Here is a 27,039-nt window from a genome sequence, read left to right as displayed (position 1 = left end):
GGGAATCAGATCGGCTTCTTCCTAAACGACAGTAAGCGAGACCAATTGCTTTTTAGATGCACAGATGGGGCAGGTGGGCCGCGGCACAACCAATGGCGAAAGGCATCTTCAGAAGACTAGGCTCCTTGCCCAATGAAGCTGGGAAGACTGTGCGGGGCTTGTTTCGAGCGGCAGTACTTAAGGCCAACCCAGTGCGGGGCTGGGAGGGGCACAGTACTGAACGACGAGCGGATTGGCCAATGGCGAGTACGAAAGCGAGCAGCCCAGACCGGGAACGCGGAGGGAGCTGAGGAAGGGGGAGGCCGAACGGGAGAGAAGCAGGAAGTAGCGGCGGCAGCGGGGAGGGCGGCGGCTGCGGCGGCGGCGGCGGCAGCGGTGGCGGCGGCGGCGGCGGCTGGAGCAAAGGAGGGACCGCCGCCGGGGCTTGGCCCGCACTAGAAGCCAAACAAGTAAGCATGCCTGGGGTAAATACCCGCCCTTGGCCCCGCCCCCGGGGGGGCGGGTAAATACCCCGCCCCTCCCCCACTCGGTCAACTACCCCCTTCTCCGCGCCGCCCCCCTGGGGCGTCTTCTAGGAAGGCCCGGACCCTGCCACCACTCCTTGGGGCGGTTGGGCGAAACTCCCATCCTGTTGAAAACACAGCCCCGCCGGGTAAACGTGGAGGGAGGGTCGGGGTCTCCAAGTCCTGGCGCTTCTAGCCCAAGAGGCGTCCGAAGCGCGGCCCGGGGGCTGGAGGCTGCAGGATGTCGCGACCTAAAATGGTGTCCGAGTCCGAAGGTGGGGGCGGGGGACCTGGGCAGGCCGGAGCAGAGTCTGCACCCCAACAGGGAGCGGGTCAGCGTCCGGGCCCGGGCAGGACTCAGGCTCACGTCCCGGCCGCCGCGCGCCTCCTGCTCACTCCCCAGTCTCGAGGGAGTCTCCGGAGTCCGTGGGAGGAGGAGGCTGCTGTGCGCTGGGAGGCGAGGGGAGGAGGTCGGAGTTGGGACGGATACCCGATGGAGAGCTGCGAGTCTCGCAAAGACCGTGCTGTCCTCACTACTCCATTTCCACGCGCAAAACCCACTCCCGAGTGGTTCTGGGCCCGGAGGTTCTGCGCGGCAGCTCCCTGAGGGCTTGGCCTGGCCTGGCTGAGGCCCGACCTCTTCGCTCGCCGGTGTCAGCGAGAGAAGCGCCGCACGCCTCAGTTTCCCCTCTGGCTTCTCCTGTGTACACCTAGCCTCTTCCCCCAACGACAGACATGCTCCCGGCACCGGCCCTTGGCAGATGGCAGGGACTTAACTCCGCCCGGTGCCCAGCTTGGCGGCAGTCTAATCGCCCCCGGCCGCCAGCCCCTCACCCTCTTCGCAGCAGGCCTCGGGCCAGGGAAGGGGCAGTGGAGCCCCCAGCCAACCCGGACTAGTTCATCCTCTTCCTGTTTAGCCCCTTCCTTTGGCTTTTGGGGAAGAACAGAGGGAAGGGTGGGGGCAGAGCCTACGAGACAGGGCGCAGCAGCCGCAGAAAGGCCTGGGCAGGGAGGTGGGGGAAGCCTCTTCGGCCTTGAGTTCCTCTGCTTGGTATACTGTCTGCTCCTGGCTAAGGATGACCTCTAAGTCATTTGGACACCAGAGGGGGAGTTGCTTGGGGGAGGTGAGTTTGCAGATGTTTTCTCACCGTCCCCATTGATCTGTGTTCCACCAACCCTGAGTGAAATGTAGCACAGGCCTCTCCAGGTCAGGAGAGAGCCAGGCAGAAGAGGGCCTCGGGATCCAACGGGGGCAGAGGCAAGAGGTGGAAGGCTTTGTTTAAACCCAGAGCCTGCAGAATTGGGAGTGGGGGGGTGAGGGGAGGATTCCCCTTTCTTCCTCTAGTTGGTACCCTCTCCCTCTACCCCCACCTTGGTCCCAGCAATGCCACCACCTGCCACCTGCCAGGACTATCTCCAGTTACAGTCTTAAGACTGGAAAGAGGTGAGAGAATTGGCCCTGGGAAATGGCTTGCAACCTGGGCAGGGAATGTGTAAAGGTGGAGACTTCTTCAGTAGCTTTTTCCCAGATATAGATAAACTTGTGGGAAAAGCTGGTAAGGGAACAGACCTGGGTACCCCGTAGGCTGGCCTCCTTGTTGTTCTATTGACACAGAAGTCTTGTAGGATTTTTTTCTTTTTGTACTGGGCAAGGTTGGGTTGGGCTTCCTGGGCTACTGTTGCCAAAGGAAAATTAAAAGGGTGACAAGTGTGAGTTAGGGAAAAAACTGGGGTGAGGGGGCTTGGCTTTTCTCCATTGTGGCAGCTGTGCTAGATAAGCCTGTACCCTAGAGTTTTAGCCCTGAGAGAGCAAGATGTGGAGGTAGGAGGGGAAAGCCAGGGAGGGCCAGGGGAGAGCCAGTGGGAGGGCCCAGGCACTCTGGGGAAGGTAGGTGAGGGAGCACCAGGTGTTTATGAGGGAGGCCCTTGTGATTAGGTTCCTCTTAGTTTTCCCTTCTGTTTCTTCTCTTTGTCTCGTTCTGTTCTTGTCTTATTGTGTCTTGGTTTCTTGGACGATTTCTCCGAGTCCACTTCTCTCTTAATCAAGCTAGATCTCCAGGTGCCAATGATGACCCCAAGTACCGTAGACTTGACCTTACAGTGACCCCTGACTTTTGTCACTGACCCCAGCCCTAGATTTCCAGCGCTTATTCCTTCTTAGTCCTGCCGCAACCTGACATGGTCTTGTTTGTTCTGTCATAATTAATTGTATTCTGGGTTCTGTCACGTTTATAATTTCATATCGTGCTCAGGATAACCCTATGATACATGCATGGATTACTTATCCCCTCTTTCATTCAAACGACAAAAGTAAGGCAGTGGAGTAACTTGCTTGTCCAGCAGGCCATTGATAAAACTGGAACTAGAATTATTTCTTGTGTCTTGGCTTAAGTTATGGACTCTTTGTATACATGGTTTTTCAGATCTCTGTGGACCTTCAGAAGATCCATGAAGAATATGAATGGATCTTAAACCTAGAGCATCATGTCTATCCTCCTCCTTAGTAGTAGTATTGATTAATTGATTGGTTCTGTGCTGGGCACAGGAGGAGCTTAGGTGGTTTCAACCAAGATAAGCCCTGAACTCCCCCTGTCTCTTACTGTTACCTTGTGTGTGTATGTCTGAGAAGTCTCTTTTCTTCTGCTTTCTCTGGATCTTGGTGTCTTCCATGGAATGTGCACACCACCTTTCTTCCTTTTTAGGGTTTGGCAAACCAAGCGCCTCTACCAGCTCTAGGATTTGCACTATGATGGAGGTGTGCCCAAGCCAGAGTGTGCATGAGTTCTGAGAGGGGATAAATATAGAGACCCCGAGGGAGGAGGTCCAGGGTTTCGGCTTCCAGAGATTTCAGTTTCTCCCTCTTCCTGTTTTCCTCAGGTCTGGGACCTGCCGCCATGGGAGACATGAAGACCCCTGATTTTGACGACCTCCTTGCTGCTTTTGACATCCCTGATATTGATGCAAATGAAGCCATCCACTCTGGGCCAGAAGAAAATGAGGGGCCAGGAGGTTCAGGGAAGCCAGAACCCAGTGTAGGGGGTGAATCTGGAGAAATAACGGCAGCAGCTGCAGGGGATGGCCCTGGAGTTTCAGCCCAGGCCTCTGACCTTGGCCTGCCGTCGGGGGACATCTCAGCAGTCAGCGTCATTGTCAAGAACACTGTGTGTCCTGAGCAGTCTGAGTCCCTGGTTGGAAGTTCAGGAGGGGAAGGGGCCCGGACAGGGGGTGTGACTAAGGAAGGGCCTCTGGGGCCTCGTCTGATGCAAAATGGTTTTGGAGGCCCTGAGCCATCCCTTCCAGGAACCCACTCTCCAGCTTCTCCCAGTGGGGGTACCTGGAAAGAAAAAGCCATGGAAGGCAAAGCTCCTTTGGACTTGTTTGCTCATTTTGGGCCTGAGCCAGGGGAGCACCCTGATCCCCTGCCTTCCTCTGCACCCTCTCCACCTCAGGAAGGGGCCATGTCCCCACATCCTTTCTCCTCTCCCTTTGAGCTGGCACGAGAGAATGGCCCAGCCCTGCTACCACCTGGTTCTCCCCCATCGCTGGGCACCTTGAAGCAGGGCAGCTGCAGCCCCCTTCATTCCCAGGGCATAGCCCGGCTAGGCTCAGGCTCTAGCCCCGAGGCTGCAGGCATCCCTGCCAGTGCCTCACCTCCTCAAGTTGCTGGGGTGCCCTTCTTCAAGCAGTCTCCAGGGCATCAGAGCCCTCTTGCCTCCCCAAAAGTGCCCAGCTGTCAGCCCCTAAAGGAAGAAGAGGATCAGGGGCCGGTGGACAAGACTCCCCCAGGAAGTCCCCAGAGTCCTTCTAGTGGAGCTGAGGCTGCCGACGAGGACAGCAATGACTCTCCTGCCTCCTCCAGCTCTTCTAGGCCCCTCAAGGTGCGGATCAAGACCATTAAAACATCCTGTGGGAATATCACAAGGACTGTAACCCGGGTCCCTTCAGACCCTGGTCCCCCTGCCCCCTTGGCTGAGGGGACCTTCCTGGCTGAGGCTAACCTCCTAAAGCTGTCCCCTGCAGCTCCAACTCCTGAGAGTCCAAAGGTGGTGAATGTCCAGTTGGGTGATGGCACAAGGCTAAAGGGCACTGTGCTGCCTGTGGCCACCATCCAGAACGCAAGTACTGCCATGCTGATGGCGGCCAGTGTGGCCCGCAAAGCTGTGGTTCTGCCTGGGGGCACTGCCACCAGCCCTAAGACAATGGCTAAGAATGTGCTAGGTCTGGTGCCCCAAGCCCTGCCCAAGTCTGAGGGGCGGGTAGGGCTGGGGATAGGGGGACAGAAGGTGAACGGTGCCTCGGTGGTGATGGTGCAGCCTTCCAAGCCAACCACCGTGCCAGGTGCAGGGGGCGGCACAGTGATCTCACGGACCCAGTCCAGCCTGGTGGAGGCCTTCAACAAGATCCTCAACAGCAAGAACCTGCTGCCTGCCTACCGGCCAAACCTGAGTCCACCTGCTGAGGCTGGGCTGGCCCTGCCTCCAACAGGCTACCGCTGCCTCGAGTGTGGGGATGCCTTCTCATTGGAGAAGAGCCTGGCACGGCACTATGACCGCCGGAGCATGCGTATTGAGGTCACCTGCAACCACTGTGCCCGCCGCCTGGTCTTCTTCAACAAGTGCAGTCTGCTACTGCATGCCCGAGAGCACAAGGATAAGGGGCTTGTCATGCAGTGCTCACACCTGGTCATGAGGCCTGTAGCCCTTGACCAGATGGTGGGGCAGCCAGACATCACGCCCCTGCTGGCTGTCCCACCTGCCCTCGGACCTCCAGCCTTGCCTGCCTTGGGCAAGGGTGATGGGGCCATCACCACCTCCGCCATTTCTACAGTTGCTGCTGAGGCCCCTGTGCTGCCGCTCTCAGCTGAGCCACCTGCTGCCCCTGCCACCTCTGCTTACACATGCTTTCGCTGCCTGGAGTGCAAGGAGCAGTGCCGGGACAAGGCTGGCATGGCTGCCCACTTCCAGCAGCTCGGGCCCCCTGCTCCTGGGGCCACCAGCAATGTGAGTTGCCATTCACCACCCTTCCTTGGAAGGGGACAGCCAGGGGACAGGACCTAGGAAGGTGCGAGAGGCTTGGTTAGGAGAAGTTATGGGGGATAGGCCATTCTTCCCGGACTTAACTTGTTTTAACCCCCTTGACAGGTATGCCCCACCTGCCCCATGATGCTCCCTAATCGCTGCAGCTTCAGTGCCCATCAGCGCATGCATAAGAATCGACCTCCCCACGTCTGCCCTGAGTGTGGGGGCAACTTCCTGCAAGCAAATTTTCAGACCCATCTCCGGGAAGCCTGTCTGCACTTCTCTCGCCGTGTAGGATACAGGTACCTCACCACCCCTCCTTTCCGCAGTGTCTCCACACGCCCCTCTGCACTTGCTGGTCTCATGGTTCCTAGCACCAGTCTTTCTAGATGGCATTTCGAGAGCCCCATCTTTCCTGCTCAACTCTTCTGCCCTTGTGTACTGGCAAAAACAGAGATCAGGGTCCCCTCTGGAGCTTCAACTCTCCACAACAGACCTCCCCTGGGATGTGTCTCTGTCGCTCCCTCCTGTCTTCACCTTGCTCAGGCTCCACTAATGATTAACTTCTCAGAGTCCACCCAGTCCTTGAGGATGAGCATGGGGTGGGGGAGGGTGTGGAAATGGCCTGCTTTACCACAATGCCTCCCATGTTCTCCCCAAAGGTGCCCCAGCTGTGCAGTGGTGTTTGGGGGTGTGAACTCTATCAAGTCGCACATCCAGACGTCACACTGCGAGGTTTTCCACAAGTGCCCCATCTGCCCCATGGCCTTCAAGTCTGCACCCAGCGCCCACGCCCATCTCTACACCCAGCATCCCAGCTTCCACACGCAGCAGGCCAAGTGAGACCTGGGACAGGGATGAGGAGTGGTGGGCTGGAGGGGGTTGGGCCCTGACGGGGCAGGGTGTCTGCACTGTTCTCTCCACCTGCACAGGATGATCTACAAGTGCGCCATGTGTGACACGGTCTTCACTCACAAGCCCCTCCTCTCCTCACACTTCGACCAGCACTTGCTGCCCCAGCGCGTCAGTGTCTTTAAGTGCCCGTCTTGTCCTCTGCTTTTTGCCCAAAAAAGGACCATGTTGGATCATCTCAAGGTCTGGAGCAGGGGTGCTCAGCTGTGTTGATCTGGTACTGGATCTGGTGCTGGGTTGGGGCAGGGGTAGAAACAAGGATTTCTGGCAAAGCCAGGCCCTCCCCCACAACAGCCATCTCTTTTGTCTCCCTCTCACAGAACACCCATCAGTCTGGTCGCTTGGGAGAGGAGACGGCTGGGAAAGGGGCTGGGGATGCCCTTCTGACCCCCAAAGCTGAGCCGGAGGAGCTGGCTGTGTCTCGGGGAGGAGCAGCTCCCCCTACGGAGGAATCCTCTTCATCCTCAGAAGAGGAGGACCTCCCCAGCTCCCCGGAGCCCCCTCGTCCAACCAAACGGACCCGGCGGGACCTAGGGAGCAAAGGAACCAAGGGTGGGGGAGGGGGCCCTGGAGGCTGGACCTGTGGCCTTTGTCACTCCTGGTTCCCGGAACGTGATGAGTATGTGGCACACATGAAGAAGGAGCATGGCAAGGTGAGCAAGGTGGACTGGAGGGGCAGCCTTGGGGTTGTCCTGTGTGGCCATGGGGCTGGGGTCCTGGGAGCCTGGCTCTGAGATTCCCCACCCCCTGCTTTCCTAGTCAGTGAAAAAGTTTCCCTGTCGCCTGTGTGAGCGATCCTTCTGTTCCGCCCCCAGCCTGAGGCGCCACGTCAGGGTCAATCATGAGGGTATCAAGAGAGTTTACCCATGCAGGTAACCTTTTCCCTCTTACCGCCCATCAGGTGACCTCCTCCCATTCCCTACCCCCGAACCCCCAAAATATTTTCCCATCTGCCTCTTGTCCAAGTGATCTGGTTTGAGGTCTCCCTTTGCTCTGGTAGTCCCTGTCCTCTCAAACCATTGGCCTTGGTCTTTGGGCTGTGCCCTTGGTGCTCACCCTGCCCACTCTTCCCCTCTAGGTATTGCACAGAAGGAAAACGCACCTTCAGCAGCCGCCTGATCCTAGAGAAACATGTCCAGGTCCGGCACGGCTTGCCGCTCGGGGACCAGTCTCCTGGCCGGGGGAGTATTGTGGTTCGGGGGCCCAGTGCCAGAGCCCAGGTAGGTGGAGGCCTACCCTGTTGGGTTAGGGTCATGGGAGTGGGAACCTGCAAAGTTATAGACTGGCCTCTGGAAGCTAGGTGGATGTGCCAGGGTCACTGGGGTGATGGGAAGGCCCAGTTTCTTCACTGTCCTCTCCAGGGGCCAGGACGGAAACGTCGCCAGTCCTCTGACTCTTGCAGTGAGGAGCCTGACAGCACAACACCTCCGGCCAAGTCCCCCAGGGGTGGACCTGGGTCGGGAGGCCCCCTGCGCTATCGGAGCGGGGGCTCAGTGGAGCAGAGCCTCATGGTGGGATTGAGGGTGGATGGCGGGACCCAGCAGTGCCTCGACTGTGGCTTATGCTTTGCCTCCCCTGGCTCCCTGAGCCGGCATCGCTTCATCAGCCACAAGAAAAAACGGGGCGTGGGTAGTGCCAGTGCCCTGGGCATGGGGGATGGGGAGGAAGAAGCACCTCCTCCATTGAGATCTGACCCAGAGGGTGGAGATTCACCCTTGTCTGCTTTTGGAGGCCCACTGACCTGTAAAGTCTGTGGCAAGAGCTGTGACAGCCCTCTCAACCTCAAGACCCATTTCCGCACACACGGCATGGCATTCATCAGGGCTCGGCAAGGGGGCAGTGGGGACAACTAAGCCCCAGACCTGGACTGACTGGCCCCCTCCCTCTTCCCCGGGAGTCTGGGTCACTGCTGCTGCCTGGTCCCCAGGCTGGGGAGTTTCACTATGATTCACATTTTGTTCAACTCCTCTCCCCCAATCCCCAGAGACAACAGACTTGAGCATTATAGTTATTTGCAGTCCCCACTTTGGTTTTGGCCCTTGGGTCCTAGTAGAGTGGGCCCCCCATTCCTCCTTTCTTAGCCCAACACTAATTACGCTCCTGCTGCAGATCCTGTGTGGGACTGGGGGTGGGAGGACGGGACTTTCTTAGGCCTGCTAGACAGGTCCAAGTAAAGATCAGTGCTGGGGCAGTCAGTCACACTCCACAGCCCCTACAGGTAGACTTCAGGTCTGGCCCTGCCCTAGTACCCCCTCTTAGACTCCCTGGCACTCAAGCCCCCCACCCCTACAGTGCCTTTCACTTGTCTTTTTTTTTTCCCCCCAGAAATTCCGGGGGGTGTGTAGGGACGAGTCCTGTCAAGGGAGGTCCAGGGAGAGGAGGGGACAGGCTCTCAGGAATCCTTTATTCTTGTAGTAATAATACTAACAGTGGGGGAAATGGGAAGGAGAAAACCAGACCATTAAAACTGCTCGTGGTTTAATCCCCATTCAGGCTCCTTTTATGTGACTTGGACAACGTGGACTTGGGAGTGGGTGAGAGTCAAATTGGGGAGGCCTTTCTCTGGGAAGAGGTAGCACTGAGCAAGGGAGCAAGGAAAAAGCAGTCTTCCTCCCCCTTGTTCTATGTGGCCCGTTCTGTGTCTTGGACACTGAAGCATCTGTTCATTCCTCATCACTCACCCCCACCCTCCAAAAAATACAACTCAGAAATGACACAGATGGCTAACTAAGGACTTTATTTCAAACAAAAATTTAAAAATTGAGAGCTATTTCCCTGGGTGTGGGGAAGGGATCAGGGCAAGGAATTCCCTGTGGCTAGGCCAATACCCTCACATATTGGAGGGGTTGTGATAACCCTTCCTGGCCCCTGTGATGGGGAACCTCAGCAAGCGCGGGACCCTGTGCCAGGGCCCACCTTCCAAGGGGATCTCGGGCTACGAGTCAGTCCCTGGGAGGGAACAGAATCAGGCAGCAGCATGGCCAAAGGCAAACCACAGGACCAAGTCCTAAGTACCAAGAACCCACTCTTCTCCCTTCCTGGGACCCAGAACAGATTAAGATGGCCTGTGGAAAGAACCTCTCGGACCCTGGTGAGAACAAAGGCCCAGTAACCACATTTGTCACCTCTCGGGGGGGGGGGGGTGAGGGAGGGCAGTGGGTCCTGGAGTCTGTCAGGTGATAATACCGACACCACTGGGAGCAGGGAAGTCCCAACAAGTCTGGACCCCACAGCTGGCTCCCCCTGGCAAGCTCTGCAGTCACCACATGATCCTTTGTATTTCTTGCCTTCCATTTCCCATGGGTGGGTGGATGGGTGGGTGGAGTTTCTCCCAGGGAGGGTCCCCTGAATGCCCCACCACTCTGGGGCCTGAGAAAGAGGGTGTCACATGATGCCGTTGGTGAGGTACTGGAAGCCGTCATAGAGTTTGGTGGTGATAGACCGCATGCTGCCGTCCACCATCTGCTCCACCAGCAACTGGAGCTGCTCCTCAGTCATGCTCATGTGGAACCTCTCTTTGAGGTTGCGGATGGTGCTGGAGCCATGGAAGCAAGGAAGCTGAGAACCTGGTGGAGGCAGTGAGGGCAGAGGGTCATGGGAGGAAAGGAGGGAGGTGCAGTGGTAACAACCACAGCAAAAACCTGAGACCCCTGAGCATGTGGATGCAGTTCTGCTTGGGCAGAGATGGGAGAACTGGCAGGAGGCCCTGTCTTGACCATCTTCGTGCCACACTCCTGAACCCTTCTAGGTGAGGGCATGAGGGTAGAGGAGGGCAGAGGGCCACCACCACATCTCCCCAGTAACGGCTGAGGGAGCAGAATCTTAGGACCCAGGGGAAAGGCTGGAAGAGGTTCTAGGGAATGGGCCCTGAGCTGGGCACTTATCTGATTTGCAGGGCTCTGCCTATGCTACGTCTGACACTCACAGATGACCTGGGCCACCGTCGTCATGGGGCCAGACAGGGATGCTCCTGAGCAACGGCGACAACCTGTGGGGTGGGGGCAGGGATGGGGAGGAGGAGGAGACTGGCAGCTCAGACTGGATGTACACTGCAGCCTTCAGGAAGGGGGTGGGGACAAGGGCCCAGAAGGCTGGGAGAGAAGGGACCTGGAGAAAGACCAGATGACAAGGCAGTGAGGGCCAAACACAGAATAGAGACGATGGAGGAGGAGAGGTATCAGGATAGGGAAAATGCCAGAGGATAGAGCAACTGAAGGTCAAAGCCCAGTGGGCAAGAAAGTGATGACTAGAAACACCTGAGCTGGTCCAGAGCTGAGTGATAGGAGACAGAAACTAGAGTTGGACAGGCATGGGGACATGGGAAGGGGCCAAAAGGCTGGAGAAGGGACTGTCCTCTCCCTGAGTGTGCCTAGGACATAGTTTCTGGGGCCTCCGCCCGTCTACCCCCAGGACCTAGCTCTGTCAGGAGGCATGTCCCGAAGGAAAAACGGCACTGGATCAGAGCTGGAAACGCCCTGGGAACCTCTGCCCGCCTGGAGTTTCAAGGTGAAATGAACTTCCTAAAAATTCCATGCTGGGTACCGCCCTATCCCAAAATTTGACTTCTGCCCAGTCCCACCTTGCTGCATGATCTCCACGATCTGCACCACCTTGTCCATGTGTTTCCGAGCAGCAATCAGCCCCTGCAGCATCAACATCTTGTAGTAGTTGAACATGTCGCCATCCAGGCCCCCCATGACCTGAGAGAGGAGAAAGCTGTGGGTATAAAGGCTCACTGTACCCCCCAGCCAGCCAGAACTCCTTCCTCCATCAGGGCAAACAGGCTAAACCCCATTACTTCCCAACTCTCTCAGCAGGTAGGAAGCCTCCCAGGATATCCAGCCTCACCCTGACTTACTGCCATTTCTGTTCTGTTTGTCCGTAATTTTGGGGGAGCCCACCAGCTCCCCCTCCCATGACAGAAAGAACACAGTGAGGCACCTCTCCTTCCTGACTCACGTCCACAAACTCTGTGGTCAGCTTAAAGGCTGACGTCTCAAAGCCCAGGTTTCGGGGTGAGCTAGACAGGATGAAGCCAAAGTCGATGTGGATGATGTGGCCCTCTGCGTCCAAAAGGATGTTCCCATTGTGTCTGAGGAGGGGCAAAGGAAAAGAAGAGGCAGTAGTAAGTCTGACTGAGGTGGCAGCCTCAAGCTGCAACACATTGGCCACATGATACCATGCAGGGGAGGGAGTCCCTTGCCATGCTTCCTGCTGCCTATAGCTGAGTCCAACCTCCTACGACCTAAAGCTAGCAGCAGAAACAGTAAATCAGAAAAGTAAACTGCTAACAAAGGCTGTGGGGTCTGAAATTGCTTTTATTGACAATAAATAGTTTAAGATTATCCCAATTTTCCAAAAATTGTAATTCTATCACACAAACAGATCCCAATCTAGTAGAAAACCTAGAAGCAAGGGAAGAAAGCTTCAGGCTCCAGCCAGCACCTAGTTACCTGTATTTTATCTGGAATTCCCATCAGCCCAAGCAGATCAGAGCCCCACCAGAAGGGAGTGGCAGGCTGGAAGGAGTTTAAATGTAAAATAGTGTGGGGTCTTCAAGGGTAAGTTTGAACTATCTGGTAACGTCACTACAGTAAGAAATCTCAGGCTGCAATGACCACAGGTCTGCTGCAGGAAGAAGACAGTTAAAGGAAGATGAGTCCAGGTCTTTGTGATTCCCAAATGAATGGCCAGTGGAAGGAGGAACAATTAACATGCTAAGCATGCAAGGCCTGGCCCATTCAGGATAACCAACCTCCTCAGTATCAATAGAGCCTTTGTTAGGCTACAGCTCAAGGTCTAAGGGCCATCTCCTCTGGGGTTGGTCTGACTGGCCAAAAAAGGAGGGACAGAAGGATAACCCAGTCACACCTGAGTCCTTTCTACTCTGGGGAAGCTCTACACATATAGCCACAAATGCACAACCTTCAGAGCCAGAAAGGTTCTAGATGTCTTAGCTCAGCCTCTCATTTTACAGGTGAAGGAACAGGCCCCGAGAGAAGTACTTAGCTGCTCAGGGTCCTAAGGCCAGTGAGAGCAGTTTCGCCCTCTTCTTAACTGCTGGAGATAGTTGAGGTCTCATTCTGAAGCAGTTACAGAGATCTTAGACCTGCTTCCAGTTTGGAGCCCTGTGCATTATTGCCAGTTCTTTCCACTGGCTGATTCCATTCATGGCTTGACTACATCTGTTCTTTTTTGAGTTATTACGAAAGGTTGCTCAGCTGTCTATCCTTTCCCTCACCTTTTTAAATAATAGACTCTAATCTTCCATATAGCTTTGTTTCCTAAGGGAAAGCCCAGAGGCCTGACCAGCACCTGCTTCCCTGCCACCCATTACTTAATCCTGCTGCTCGATTTTAGGCCCTCTGGGCCTTGGATTCAAAACCCTGACTCTTTAGGGACAGTATACAGCTTGTAACCAAATTCCTAAATAAATAATTGCATTTCCTTTTAGCCCTTAAATACAGAGCCTCCACATGGTTCATTTGTAGGGCTGACCAGGTGGAATAAGCACAGGTTCTGAAAGCTCCCTGACCCTCATTTCCCGCATAGGAAACACCTGTCTGACAGGGTTTTCAGCTGGTTTCGCTATAAAGATGTCAGGCCATGGCAGGCACTTAATAATTGCTAGACTTCTGGTAAGCTGCTTTGTTAGCCAGATCTTAAAAGTGCCGCCATGTCACTGGGAGCTCTGGAAGCTCGGGCCACTGTATTTCTGCCTTCCCAGGCAGCTCCCTCTGCCTTGTGAAAGGTGTAACTCAAAGGAGCGTTCGGGATACTGACCCTGAGTCACTGTCAGGGTGGAATTATTTTTGTATGATATGTTGTTCACCTATAGGCGAAACTGGGCTTCATTAAGGTTATGTGATATTGGAAATGACAGCTCTGGGCAAAGCAATAAATAATTAAAAGTTTTCAAGATCATATGTTGGAATAAAAGGAGATTTCAGGGCTGGGAGTTTCAACTTTATCTCCACAATGCCTCTCATATCCACCTTCTCCTTTCTGCTCTGTCACTACCACCTCCCTCAGGTCAGGACTCATTACCTTCTGCTTTGTTGCTAAAGGCCTAACTATACCCAACCTCACTCAGCACCACAAGGTGCACTTACTAAACAGAGACTGGGGCATGTCATTCCTCCACCTGCAAAATAAAACTCCTCAGCCTCATTGTGAAGGCCCTTCTAATCTGCCCTCTACTTACCTGTTTGACATCACTGCCTACTAGTCTCCTGCCAGGCAGCAGAGCCCAAGCTTTTCCTAAATTTTCTTTATTATTTATTGAGAGAGAGAGACAGAGAAACATTGGTTTGTTGTTCCACTTGCTTATGCATTCATTATTTGATTTTTTAAAAAAGAATCCTCTTAAATTTTTTTTTTAAATCCTCACCCGAGGACATTTCTCCACTTTTGTTCAGAGTGGGAGGGAGAGAGAGACAGAGAGAAACAATGTGAAAGGGACACATTGAGTGGCTGCCTCCCGCACAACCCCAACCAGGGCTGGGGACGAACTGCAATTGAGGTACGTGCCCTTGACCAGAATTGAACCTGCGACGCATTGGTCTGTGGGCGAAGCTCCAACCACTGAGCCAAACCGGCCAGGGCTAAATTTTTTTTTCTTTATTGATTTTTAGAGAGAGAGGAAGGGAGGAGAGAACATCGATTGGCTGCCTCCTGCATGCCCCCAACTGGACATTAGGCCCACAACCTGGGCATATGCCCTAACCAGGAATCGAACCAGCAACCTCTTGGTGCCTGGGTCAACACTCAACTGCTGAGCCACACCAGCTAGGCCATTGGTTGATTCTTTTTTTTTTTTATCCTCACCCGAGGACATTTTTCCATTTTTTTGTTCAGATAGAGCGGGAGGGAGAGAGAGGAAGAGAGAGAAAGAGAAACATCGATGTGAAGGGACACATCGAGTGGCTGCCACCCGCATGACCAACCAGGGCCGGGGACAAACTGCACCATTGGTTGATTCTTGTATGTTCTCTGACTGGGGATCAAACCCACAATCTTGGCATACTGGGACAACACTCTAACCAACTGAGCTACCTGGCCAGAACCAGCCCAAGCTTTAATCACACCGACTTGTTCCTCTGCCTGGAGCATCCTTCCCCCACAGCCTTCTCTGCCCTCATTCTCCTTTATCCTTCAAGAGTCTGCTCGCTTAAATCCCTGCTTCTCCCATAAATCCTTCACGTGTTTGCTCCTTTACCCTAGGACTTGTCAGTCTGTCTGCTTGGCTTAATAGCATGTAAACATGTCTGGTTCTGCTTAAAGCATGTTGTTTCAACTTTTACATCTTGGTAGTGGAAAGTGGTGATGAAGTATATGAGAACTACACATGAAGGGACAGAGATAATCCTGGAATAAAGGTTAGGATGAGGGGGCAGGAATTTACCTACCTGTCCTTGACTTGTAGCAGGTAGCAAACCAAGCAGTAGCCAGCACAGCTTTGCACAAAATTGCGCTGGGCACTAAGGAATGCTTCAGTGGTATAACTGCCATGCTCCTGCAGGAAGTAATCGAGCAAGGAGAGCTGTGACTGTTTCTTCACCTGGTGGATGGACACAGCGTTGACCACTGGTTCAATCATGCCACTGTCAGCCGAAATCACAAGAATCTTGTATGGCTTGATCCACAGGGGCACTCGCTCCTGTTCCCAAATGGACTGCAAGAAGACACAGAAGCACTGGGACCATCATCTTTCATTCAAATGGAAGGAGGAGGCTAAAATCCTCCTGTATCCCCAACCTTGTACAATTCCCACTTTGGTGTCCTTGGATCCTAGGTGTTCAGGGGAGTAAAACCCACTTTTAAAGAAAAATCCAGGGCCTGACAAGACACAGTGAGGTATGTGGAAAAGGCATCTCATAGGTAGACAGTCCCCAAAAGGCAGGGAGAACAGGAAACAACACAAGCAGCGAGAGGAAGCTATTAATCCAAATTCAAAGAATAAGGAAAAGGTGAAAAAGGATTTAGGTCCACAGAAAACTTACTTAGAAAATGAAAATATTTATATAAAGAACTGGATTAAACAGGTGAAGCTGCTGGCAGGCGACCAACCCAGAGGCTCAGGGGACTGACATCTCAGCACACTGCAACCCATTTATCAAGACCAGATGGGATTATTCATTTAATTTGTATTGCATTTATTGGGGTGACATTGGTTAATAAAATTATACATCACCTGTATATTGTATTGTGTGTTCACCACCCAAAGTCAAGTCTCCTCCTGTCACCATTTATCCCCCCTTTAACCTCTTCTACCTCCTCCCCCCACTTTCCTCTGATAATCATCATACTGTTGTCTTTGTCAGATGGGAGTTTTGACAAAGCCAGCAGCACCCTGAAGTTCATCGATCAGAGTGGGTACAAATCACAAAAGGACCACAAGAGGTCGCTGTGCAGCTGTTTTTGTGGCTGTACTTGGGGAAATAATGGGGAAGAAGCACCAGCTTTTGTTTAATCTATATCCAGTTTAGACCTAGGCAGGAAGCTGGTCCTCAGTCAAGTTTGCTGCAGAACAACCTGTGTGGTCACCTCAGGTGGGCTTCAGTTGGACTGAGTTCCTCTTCTCTCTCCCTCCTTTTTTTTTTTTGGTCCGTGCCCCTAGCAGGCACTGAACTCAGGACTGTCTGGTCCGCAGGCCGACCAGGGCTCTTTTCTTTTTTTTTTTTCTCCTCACCCAAGGAGATTTTTCCATTTTTTATTCAGATAGAGTGGGAGGGAGAGAGAGGAAGAGAGAGAGAAACATTGATGAGAGAGAACATCGATTGGTTGCCTCCTGCATGCCCCACATTGGGGATCGGGCCCACAACCTGGGCATGTGCCCTGACTGGGAATCGAACCGGCAACCTCTTGGTGCATGGGTCGATGCTCAACCAGTGAGCCACACCGGCCGGACTTTATTGCTTTTTTAGAGAGGAGGGGAGAGAGAATAGAAACATCCATGTGAGAAACATTGATTGGCTACCTCCTGCATGCCCCCTACTGGAGATTGAGCCTGAAACCCGGGCATGTGCCCTGACTGGGAATTGAACTGGGACCTCTGAGTCCATGGGAGGATGCTCAATCCACTGAGCTACACCAGCTGGGATCCCTCCCTTTTCTTACCTGCAGTTGCTTCAACACCTGGAAGGCCAGCAGCTCCTGCCGAAGATCATCCCCACACTTGACAATGACTGACAGGAGCCGCCAATTGGGGAGATGGCCATAGGGGGAGCCCTCTCTGATCCGCCTGTGTAGAGAAGCAAAAGGTGCCAAGGTGAGGACAGAGACACAACTACCAAAACTCCAAATCAAACTCCCTAGAACTACTCAGACCACCTGGGAGCCTGATGGATTTGGGGGGGAGCCTGAGGGACAGTGGGATGGTGCAGTGAGTACATGCAGTTGCCTCCAAGCTTTGAGAGGGCTAGAGACACCCTGCCCCCCACCCAACTCACCGTACTTTCTCCTGCCAGGGTTCTTTGAGAGCAACTGCAGAAGGGTCTTCTGGGTCTCGTTTGAAGGCTGTGGGCGTGTGCGCCAGCTGCTCCGAAAGGCGCCGTCTAGTAGGAAGAAACGATACCATTTGCTTGGAAGAGTTACCCCTGAGCTTCAGGTCTCTGTCTATGGCAGCTTTTCCTGCACTGTTTCCTTGATTCTAGGCACAGACAGATACTGATACCTTTTTGCTAACATGGTGGTTTGGAATCATGATACAAAACGCAGATCACCAGGTCCTCCCCATTCCTCTACCAAGATTCTGGTTCGGAACAGCTATGGCTCCAGTATCTGCGTTTTCAACAAGGTCTCTCTTCCCTGGTTCTGATGTGTAGTCCTCAGACCCACTCTGAGAAATGCTGCTCTAATTCCTCCCTTTGGAGTCCTTTTAACATTTAATTTCCTTCTGTAGTAGCCCAGTAATTTCTCCACCTGCACCTTCATTGCTTCAAGTTTGGTGGCCTCAGGACAAGAACAGTAAAGAGAGAGAAAAGGGAAAGACACAGGCTGACAGAAAGGAAGAAGAGAGAGGCAGTGTGGTCAGGCCATACCGGATGTCCCCTGCTGCAATGAACACAGGCTCCTTGCTCTCCTGGCTGGTGATGCTGTCCACAGAGAACTGGGAGATGTTGTCACAGCTGTTGGTGTGCACTTCAGGAAGCTGGAAAGAGCAGGGGACGGTAGGTCAGAAAACACTAGGCACAGGTCTCGGCTCTTTCACCTCCTCTGCAATGCACCCTGAGTGATTTCTATCTGCATGTCATGATCATGTTTAGGTCTAAACTGGATATAGATTAAACAAAAGCTGGTGCTTCTTCCCTCTTTTCCTACCTGCTCCATACAGTCTCCCTGGTTACACACCATCCTGATTACCTGGACTCCAAACTGCCTAACCAATCACACAGGCCCTACAGTGGTGTTTCTCAAAGTGGGATCTACCTATATTAGAAACACCTGGAATGCTGGTAAAACCAGATTTCCATATGGCACCATCAATCTGGAGTAGAATTATTAGAAATGGATCTGGAAGTATAAAATTTTTTTTTTATATTTTTTTATTAAAAAAAATTTTTTTTTTATCCTCACCCGAGGACATTTTTCCACTTTTTGTTCAGATAGAGTGGGAAGGAGAGAGAGGAACAGAGAGAGAGAGAAACATCGATGTGAAAGGGACACATCGAGTGGCTGCCACCCGCACGACCAACCAGGGCTGGGGACAAACTGCAACTGAGGTACGCGCCCTTAGAGGGAACCTAACCCGAGACTCTCTGGACCGCAGGCCGACGCTCTAACTACTGAGCAAAACCGGCCAGGGCTGGAAGTCTAAAATTTTTTAAAAAAATCTTCCCTCAGCCCTGGCCATTTTGGCTCAGTGGTTGAGCGTCAGCCTGTGGACCAGAGAGTCCCAGATTTGGTTCCCACTAGGGGCACATACCACACACATACACACACACAAATCCTCCCTCAAGGACCTGCTTTGAGAGAGGAAGGGGGAGGGGGAGAGGAAGGGAGGGAATAAGAGAGGGAGAGACAGAGAGAGAGATGTGAGAAACATCAATTCTGTACCTACTCTCACCAGGGATGGAACTCACAACCCAGGTAATGTGCCCTGACTGGGAATCAAACCTGCAACCTTTTGGTATCAAAGACGCTGCTCCAACCAAGCCACTCCAGCTGGGACCACTACTGTGACCACCAAAAAGCAAACTTTCAGTCTTATACTGAGAGCTCCCCAAGGCTAGGTATGCATCCTCCCTTAGAGTCCAGAACAGACTCTCCAGACTAGATTCTTCAATCTAATTTCCTCTTCCTCTCTAGTTCAGATAGAGTGGGAAGGAGAGAGAGGAACAGAGAGAGAGAGAGAGAAACATCAACGTGAAAGGGACACATCAAGTGGCTGCCACCCACACGACCAACCAGGCAACCAGGGCCAGGGACAAACTGCAACCGAGGTACGTGCCCTTAGTGGGAACTGAACCCAGGTCTCACTAGACCGCAGGCCGACGCTCTAACCGCTGAGCCAAACCGGCCAGGGCTCTTACGTTATTTTCTTAAATGTCTGTGTCCAGTCTCCCCAAGTGGACTGTAAGCTCAAGGACAGAGTCTGTCTTTTCCCAAAGTGAGATCTGTTTGTGTCACAGCCCTACATAAAACCCTTCTCTGGCTCCATACAACCCCAGAATACATTCCACGTTTCTTTCCGCGGGTTACAGGATCCTGCCTCCATCTGGCCTGTGCCGGCCTCTCCAGCCTCATTTGTCACCACTTCACACATCACACAAAATTTCTTTCAGTTCCTAAGATGAGCCAAGCTTTCCTGTCTTCCAGTCATTGCACATGCTATCCTTCTGCCTGAACACTGCCCAGGCAATTCATACCCATCTTTAGGCCTCAGCTGAGATATTACTTCCTTCAGGAAATCTTTTGGGGTGTGTCCAACTCCAAGTCTGAAGTAAATGCTACCCGCCCCCCTCCCCGATCAGGTGCTCTCATAATTCCCCATCCTCCAGCATAACCTGGATCACACCATACCACAACTATTTGCTGACTGGTCTTCTACTCTCTCCTATTAGGTCAGAACTCCTTGCAGGCAGGGGCCAGGTCTTGTCCACCAGCACATGGCATTCAGGGCTGGCACAAAGACGGCCCTCCATAAATAGTTCTTCAGTGAATGGATAATTTACCATTCTCTGCTTTCCTAAAACAAATTTATATAGCAGGTGTTCAATAAATATTTTGATTCAATTTCTCTCACTCTCAACTTAGAAGTCCCTCCTTACATTTAACCTAAATTCCTCCTGCAGGAAAATTAGCTATATCTAAATCTACTCCAGACTGAAGCTGCTCAGCGCTTCCCCCTTTCATATCCCTTACTACCTCCCCCTCACATTTGGGCGCCTGCCTCAGCCTGCTTCAGGGTGTGTTGTCTTGTCTCAAATTCATTGGAAGCTTCTGGAGAATAGGTGTTGTGCTCTAGTATTACCTCCTTGAGCTCTCTCACCTCCACCTGTAGCTCTCCTATGTCGTCCACTGACCAGGCCTCATCATCGTTGTCATAGTTGGGCACAGTACTGAAGCTGCCTGCCCGCTGCTCATGGGTGATACCATATTCGGGCAGGTTCTCTACAGACCGTGTGCTCCGGATTCGGTTCTCAGGGATCCGAGCGGGGACATTGGTGGTGTCAAAGTTTTCACATTCAAGGACTTCCACATAGATTAGGTAGGGAGCCTGGGGAAAGTGAGAAAAGTATTTGCAATTCACTTGTACCACTGTCCCCCAAATCTCAACTCTGTTAACATAGTTCTTCCTGCTGCCCACTCCTAGCTTCACCCCTCAACCATTAGTCCCCTTACACTATGAACACCATATATAGGGTAGGAACTTGTCCTATGCACCCACGTCTTCAAAATGGTTCAGCTGAGCTTCAAAATGTGTAGATGATGCACTTGGGTAAAACTACTCCAAACTATCATTTCTAACCCATCAGTGGAAGCCTCTGGGGACTTGTCCTAAAGACAAAAATACTAGGAAAAAGTGGGGCACTGTCCCAAGCAGGGCTCTAATCTTCAATACTTCTAAAAGAAAAATCCAACCAGCAGACAAATTTAGCTAATTCTCTCCAATGTGAATAAGGCTAATTCTCTCCTCCTTGCCCACTCTATTCAGAAAAAGTTTTAGAAACAAAAGATTTCTCTATTCTCATGTTGCTATACCCAGAGAGTCTACAAGTTATAGAGGGCTGCTAAAGAGCTACCAAAAGGACTGGTAAGGAGGGGTGGAGAGTGACTCTCTCCTGAGACATAGCAAGAGGTGAGCTGGAAAGATCATGCCTCTGTGATCCAGAAAAACAAAGCCCAAGAAGGGGAACAAGAGGGCCCTCAGAATCACAACAGCATGAGGTCAAGTCAAGGTGGACACGTGCCCATGAACCATGAAGGAGTCTGGGATGCTGGTGGGGCATATCGGCACAGGCACAAATCCTACACAACCATGGAGTAGAGCCCACCTACCTTGTCCTTGGAGTTGAGGACAACAGCCTGGGTATGGGGTACGCGGACCACGTGGTGGTCAAAGCCGGCAGTGGGCAGCCAGACTCGGGCAGGGAGCTTATGGTTGAGCAGGGAGAGCTCTGAGATCAGCCGCTGTGTTTTCTGCTCCTTGGTGGGGAGTGTGGCCAACCGCTTGCCTATTGCCATCAGGGACTTGATGAATTCTCGCTCAGGAGCCAGTCTGACAGGCTATAGGAGGTAGGGGTGCAGTAAAAGACGGTAAGGAAACCATAGCAAAGAGCGGCCCACCCACTCAGTCACTCCTGGCCACGCAGGCCAGGGATCCCAGTGTCTGGAGAACTCCAGGGAAGGAGCTACTTTCCAACCCTAGTAGGAGACCCCCCCACCTTCCCCGGCAACTTGAACTGGGAACAGGTGAAAGAGCCAGCACATTCCTTTTCCATAGGCTGTTTACTGAGGGTAAAGGAAATGTGAATCCAGGTTACTGGGATGCACCCCTCTTCTCCTGGGCTCGAGTCCCTCAGAAACTCTTCCAAGGCTTCAAGATGGGTCCAAGGGACAATATCCAGAGAGGTTACAGGGCCCCGGAGAGAACAGCTGCTTCACCCGTCTTGAGAATGGGGTGTTCTTCTCCCCACCTGGATCCTTGGGCTGGGGCTCTGCCAGGGCCCATGGCTCGGGAGGGGAGCTCCAAGTCAATAGTTCCCTTTCAAAGGAGGAAGGCCTCACTCCATTCAAATGACTTTTGTTGCTTTACATAGTATCCCCGTCCACCCCACGATCTCTTACAAGAGCTCAGTGCGCATGCAGGGGATGAGACGAGGATGAGCAGATTTGGGATTAATTAGGGAATGATCAATGGGAAAAGAAAAAGCAGATGGAAGAAGGCTGGTGTGGGCAGGTGGGTGGGGAAAGCAGTAACTCCTTTCACTCCTCAATGATGGCCCTGAAGGCCTGTCCTTTTCCCATGATTCATTCTTGGGTCCTCTTCCCCTACCTCTCAGGACTAGGGTCCCATATTGGCTCCCTGTTGTAAGCTTGGCTCCTCATGCCTGGCATTTCATTCATTCCCAGAAAGGGCAAAGTGAGTCTGGGGAGTGAGGTGAGGGAAAAGATGGACTCAGCTAGACATGAAGAGGGGCTCTTTTCCCTAATTCCTTCTACCTTAAGAGGCACTTTATCAAGATAGCCACCCAGGTCCCCATCCCATCTCCCCTCAGCTAGATAAGAACAATTATCTCCTCCATTCATAGAAACAGCATTTCACTCACCAGACATTTTTCTCCCTCTCTGTGTGTCTCGCTTAGTTTCCTGATTGAAGATTTCTACCCTCACTCCCTCAAACTGCAAAAAAGAGCTTCTTTTGAAAGCTGGGCAGTACCAGGCCCACCTCTGCATGTGTTTAGAGCCAGTTCAAAGGAACAGCTCATCTCTCAGCCTCGACCCGACAGGCGGCTAGCTCTGGGGCCCCACAATAATAAATAGGGTATCTAAATCAGTCACAAATGCTTTGGGAAGCAGGCTTGAAAAGAGATACAGGAAGACAGTAGAACTAGGCTTCTGTGGTCCCTGAAATACCTCAGGGGCCTAACAGAGAAAGAGAAAGAAAGGAAGAGGACTCACTTCTTCATTCATCCTGATCCCCTAATCCATCCACTCAGGTGGCAAATTGTCACTGTCCCAAGGATCCTCCACCCCAACCAATTCAGTCATCTCAGATTTCAAAAGGCAGAATTCCTTCCCATCTTCAAATCAGCATTTGGGTCGGGGGCCCCTAAGTTACATGAACATGTTGAAAATGTGACCGCAGGCCTCCAGAGACAGGCTCTGCCACATGGGAGGAGATAGGAATCATGATTAAAAGGGGATCAGCACAGAATAGAGAAAACGGATTGGGTAGACAAATCAAAAATAAAATGTAAAAAAAATCATCCAAACTCCCACAGGGTCGGTCCAGCATTTCCTCTCACGTCTCTGCCCAGCAACAAGGTCCAAGACCCTGTGGGACCAGAGGGTCAGGGGTTAGTCCAGAGGCAACAAGAAAAGAGAATGATGATTAAGGAACATCCTGGGCAGGGAGCTGGGAAAGGGAACTCAGACCTGGAAGAAATGTGGTTGAAGTTAAAAAGAAAATGGGCTGTGGGGAGGTAAAACTTCCCTTCAGGCCAAATCTTGTATGCTTTTGGAATCAGCTCACCCAGCACAGGGCCTAGCATTTAGAAAACACTGAATAAATATTTGATGGTCTGACGGCAGAAGCCATGGGGAAAGGGTCCCGGGTGGAAGAAACAGGATCCTGGGGGTTTCTGCCAAGCGGTTGTTGGCATCAGTCCAGGGGTAAATTTGACCTCTCTCCCAGCTGTTTGATCTAGAGACCCAGGAGCTGGAGGAGGCTAAATCACACTGCATCCCAGCTGTCTTTGGGAAAAGGATCAACTGAGCCCCACTGAGCCTGGGCTCAGGGCACTGGTGATAGGCAGGGGACTCCTCCAGGTCTGGGAGACCTGGGAGGGAGGGGCTGATCTCCTAGGAAGAAAAGGCACCTTTTAACTCCAACCTTGGTTTGGGGACTCAGAAGACCTGGGGACGGAGAGGAAATGCGGCCATGGGGGGGGCCTGCCACCCAGTCCCAGCCTGGCCCCACTTACGGAACTGAATGAATTATCAATACTCTCGGTGCTGGAAGAGAGCTCCTGGGAAAGGGCCAGAGGGCAAGGGGAGAAGAAGGGGGCAGGGAGGGAGGGGAGAGAGACAAAGGCAAAGAATTTAGGTCCAACTTGGATCATACCTGCTTCTCTTGTGTAGCTCTACCTTTCTGCTTTAATGAAAGAAAGTCGACCTAGAAATGCCACTTGCCCAGATTCTTGACACTGTGGGAAAGGCTGGAAGGCAAGCTCAGACCTTGAGGTCAGAAGAGTTGAAGAGACAACTGCCTCTGTTTACACTTTCACCCTTCTATTCTTGCCTGCAAGAAATCTTCCTCCTGGGACAAAACCCTAAAGCCGGGACCCTTAGGGAGGTAATCCTGCTTTCAAATAAACCCTTCTCCCTGGAGGCCACCACAGAGGGACTGAATTTAACAAGCTGCATGGCCTCATACTGTGTTCCTCCAGCTTCTTAGAAACATCAAAGAGGAAGCAGAAGAGTTAAACTCAGTGCCAGGTATATCTCCTCAAGTTAGCGTCATCATCCTGGGAAGCCTCATCCCAACCTTAAACCATGTGACAAGGGGTACCACAAACCTGTGAGTATGAAATCTCTGGGCTAGATGCTGCTGGAGTAAAGGATGGATACCCTTCCTATCTATCAAACCTCCACAGGCATCCTATCAGGCCATTTTACATAACAATAATTACAATTTTTTTTGCCGTAAGTTGGGAGCTAGGTCCTTGCTTACTAAATCTGTGAAAGGTGAGCTGCTAAGTAGCAGCTTCCCTAGTCCCAGCCCAGGGGGGTTATCTAAACCTTGCCCATTCCTGTGTCTTACTGGGATCTGTGAGCAAAACGGAGGAAAGGGCCAGTGGTCAAACTCTCCTTTAGTGGCTCTAGCTCTGCTGCAGCTCGTGCACAGGCCCATCCTGGGTTCTGTGCAACAAGCTCTCCCAGAGCAGGGAGAAGGGGCAGTGCCTGTGCACAAACCTGCAGGAGGGGAGGGGCCTGAACTTAAGGGACAAAGTCCTGGAAGTTCCCAGGGCAGGAGGGCAGTGGTCAGAGCCCCTACTCTGCAATTAGCATTTCAAGCATCTACTTAATTCAGTTCCATGGTATAAGTCCTATTTTGGCTGGAGGTTCTATAGTCAGGCCTTTCCCTGAAGAATCTGGGGAGAGAGGCACTCTGAGGGAAGAAGCCAAGCCAAACACTCCCAAGGCAACAACTCTTCTGCTTTGGGTGGAAGTGGGAGGGAGAACTGAAGCAGTGAGGATACCAAAATCTATTACGACTTAGTTGTTCAATTTCTACCCATGAACTGGTCGGGGAAGGAATAACAGGCAGGATCCTGGCTCTCTGAGCAATGATCCAGCTGATTCTCCCATACACAGGTCCTGTCTGACTCATTAACAGCCTTGGGGGAGGGGAGGTATAGCATGATGGCTCCTCTCTCCTACTCTGTAGATTTGAGTCACTCATACTGAGTCAGCTCCAAGGAAAAAAGCGGAGGCCAAGAAGCTGATATCACACCATATTGGGCTGGAAGGCCCACTGGGGCTTCCAGTGTGACATGCAGCAGATTTCTCTGTACAAAGGTTACAGTCCTGAAAAGACAAAGCTGATCCACTCAAGTGCCATTTTGTGGGGCAGGGTGTGGGGTGGGGCATACTGTGCCCCCACCCTATGCCAAATGATTTACCATTTGGTTACTAATGGGAAGGGAAACCTGAGCACAGTTCCATGACTAGGCAGATAAAAACTGCTTTGAGCCCAGCCGGTGTGACAGTGGTTGAGCATCCACCCATGCATCAAGAGGTCGCAGGTTTGATTCCTGGTCAGAGCACATGCCTAGGTTGTGGGCCTGATCCCTAGTGGGGAGCATGCAGAGATGGCCAATCGGTGTTCTCTCTCATCAATGTTTTTATCTCTCTCTCTCCCTTCCCCTTGCTCTAAAAAAAAAAAAGAAAAAAAAAAGATTTTCTTTAAAAAAAACAAACACTGCTTTGAAGGTGTGGATTTGGGGGATGTGAGAGGGGAGAAAAAGTGCTAGAGCTCTGATTGTAGGGAAGAGGGTAAAAGATACCCCGTTAAAAGAAAATAGGAGCCTCTGTGAGGTCTGAGCAGAGAAGAGCTCTGCAGGGAGACTGCAGGTCTTCTCTGGGTCTCACCCTCCGAGCACCTCTACTGGTGGCAGGAGCATTAGATTAATTTCAGAATCCATGGGGGATAACAAGGGATGGGAGCAGAGTGTCAGGTCTCCTTCTAGCCTTTCCTTCCAGAGTCTTTGCTCAGACCTTAGATAATTATGCACCTGGTGTTAGTAAGCTGTATATGTCTTCCTTATATGTAAGAAAACCTTTTCACAAGTCAGAAACTCCACCAAAAAACTTAGAATAAGTTCAGTAAAGTTTCATGATACAAAATCAAGAGTCACATACTAAACGGTGCCCTAGATAATGGGGTCTCCATATTACCTTGTAAGTTCCTGGAGAGGACAGCACTTTATCTTCCATCCTCCACTGCCCCTAGCACAGGGCTTTACACATTGCACAAGCTCAATAACTATTTGTTGAGCAAATATATATTGCATGACAGGGGAGAAGATGTACTGGTATTTGGGGGACAAAGGCCTTGATAGATGTATCCTCAAAATGCCAAAGGCGTGTGGAGAGACCTCTGTGCTGAAGATTCCAATGTTTAGACTCCTAGTGATATTCCTATTTATTCTCTCTCACTTTCACTCTCATGTTTCCTGAGGAGCCACAGTGGATTCAGGTGTCTCATTCGGCCAACATCAGATAACCTAGGAGGCCTTTCCTAGATCTAGTGTCCCACCATAATGAAGCCACGTTGGAAAGAATGGCAGCTGGAGAGGCCTCCTTAGAGGATTTAGGCACTCACAAAATACCTGCATCTCAGTGTGTCACCCATCATCCCACCTGGGCAGGAGTTAAGATCCAAGGAAGAGGAACTGAGGATCAGCACAGAGTAAGAAAAGCCCTAAGGCTTCACCCTTTCTGGTGCTAAGATGAGAATACAAAATATATACAGAGAAAAGGCAAACTTGACAAGAGGGACCAGGGATTCAATTCCCAGTGCTCACATTCATACTGCTAGACTTGACCCCAAGAGGAAGAGCTCTCAATCCATTCATGACCTTAGTCCCTCCAGATCTGGATGATTCTTCTTGCTCTGCAACAACTACCCTCATGACCTTGGGCTTCCCTGTCAAGCACAACCAGAAATGAAAATGGTCCCTTTTGGTTTTGAGAACAGCTGAGTTCTGCCTATGCATGGATATGGAAACCAAGATGGATAAAGCGTTGGCTGTTCTTTTCCAGACAGACTCTGACAGCTGAGAACCAGGGAAAGCAGATGTTGAGAAACAACCAAGATTGATCTGCTGAATGATTAGGAGCACCAGCTGTGATGTGAGGCCTAGTCTGGCATGCAC

At 52.1% G+C, this 27,039-nt stretch overlaps 2 protein-coding genes across 8 annotated transcripts in view; one reads left to right on the top strand and one right to left on the bottom strand.

Moving 5' to 3' along the window:
* The first annotated feature begins 398 nt into the window (after nt 1-398).
* ZNF687 (zinc finger protein 687) lies at nt 399-9,187 on the top strand. Of its 3 annotated transcripts, XM_036271921.1 has the most exons (9): nt 399-449; nt 3,381-5,503; nt 5,645-5,823; nt 6,184-6,360; nt 6,454-6,616; nt 6,754-7,086; nt 7,193-7,305; nt 7,512-7,653; nt 7,795-9,187. In XM_036271921.1, the coding sequence occupies exons 2-9, from the start codon at nt 3,398-3,400 to the stop codon at nt 8,284-8,286; spliced, it is 3,705 nt and encodes a 1,234-aa protein (XP_036127814.1). In that variant the 5' UTR covers nt 399-449; nt 3,381-3,397; the 3' UTR covers nt 8,287-9,187. The 3 variants fall into 3 exon arrangements, with proteins under 3 accessions (XP_036127814.1, XP_036127812.1, XP_036127813.1); XM_036271919.1 differs by having other exon boundaries at nt 5,645-6,360; nt 7,795-9,178; XM_036271920.1 differs by lacking the exon at nt 399-449 and adding an exon at nt 466-1,947 and having other exon boundaries at nt 5,645-6,360; nt 7,795-9,178.
* PI4KB (phosphatidylinositol 4-kinase beta) overlaps nt 8,817-27,039 on the bottom strand; it is a 40,780-nt gene continuing 22,557 nt past the window's right edge. The window contains exons 3-13 of one of the 5 annotated variants that reach the window (XM_036271928.1): nt 23,584-23,628; nt 20,936-21,163; nt 19,926-20,153; nt 17,476-17,585; nt 16,885-16,989; nt 16,553-16,676; nt 14,842-15,107; nt 11,393-11,525; nt 11,013-11,133; nt 10,359-10,421; nt 9,591-9,999 (exon numbers count right to left, since the gene is read on the bottom strand). In XM_036271928.1, the coding sequence (XP_036127821.1) occupies nt 9,818-9,999; nt 10,359-10,421; nt 11,013-11,133; nt 11,393-11,525; nt 14,842-15,107; nt 16,553-16,676; nt 16,885-16,989; nt 17,476-17,585; nt 19,926-20,153; nt 20,936-21,163; nt 23,584-23,628 (1,605 nt within the window). In that variant the 3' untranslated portion in view covers nt 9,591-9,817. Of the gene's footprint in view, nt 10,000-10,358; nt 10,422-11,012; nt 11,134-11,291; nt 11,526-14,841; nt 15,108-16,552; nt 16,677-16,884; nt 16,990-17,475; nt 17,586-19,925; nt 20,154-20,935; nt 21,164-23,583; nt 23,629-27,039 lie in introns of all 5 variants that reach the window. The other 4 variants (XM_036271925.1, XM_036271926.1, XR_004960862.1 and 1 more) reach the window with 4 other exon arrangements.

The sequence above is a fragment of the Molossus molossus genome, unplaced genomic scaffold (genome assembly GCF_014108415.1).
Source record: "Molossus molossus isolate mMolMol1 unplaced genomic scaffold, mMolMol1.p scaffold_m16_p_20, whole genome shotgun sequence".
NCBI lineage: Eukaryota > Metazoa > Chordata > Mammalia > Chiroptera > Molossidae > Molossus > Molossus molossus.
This window is presented reverse-complemented; position numbering and strand designations above follow the sequence as displayed.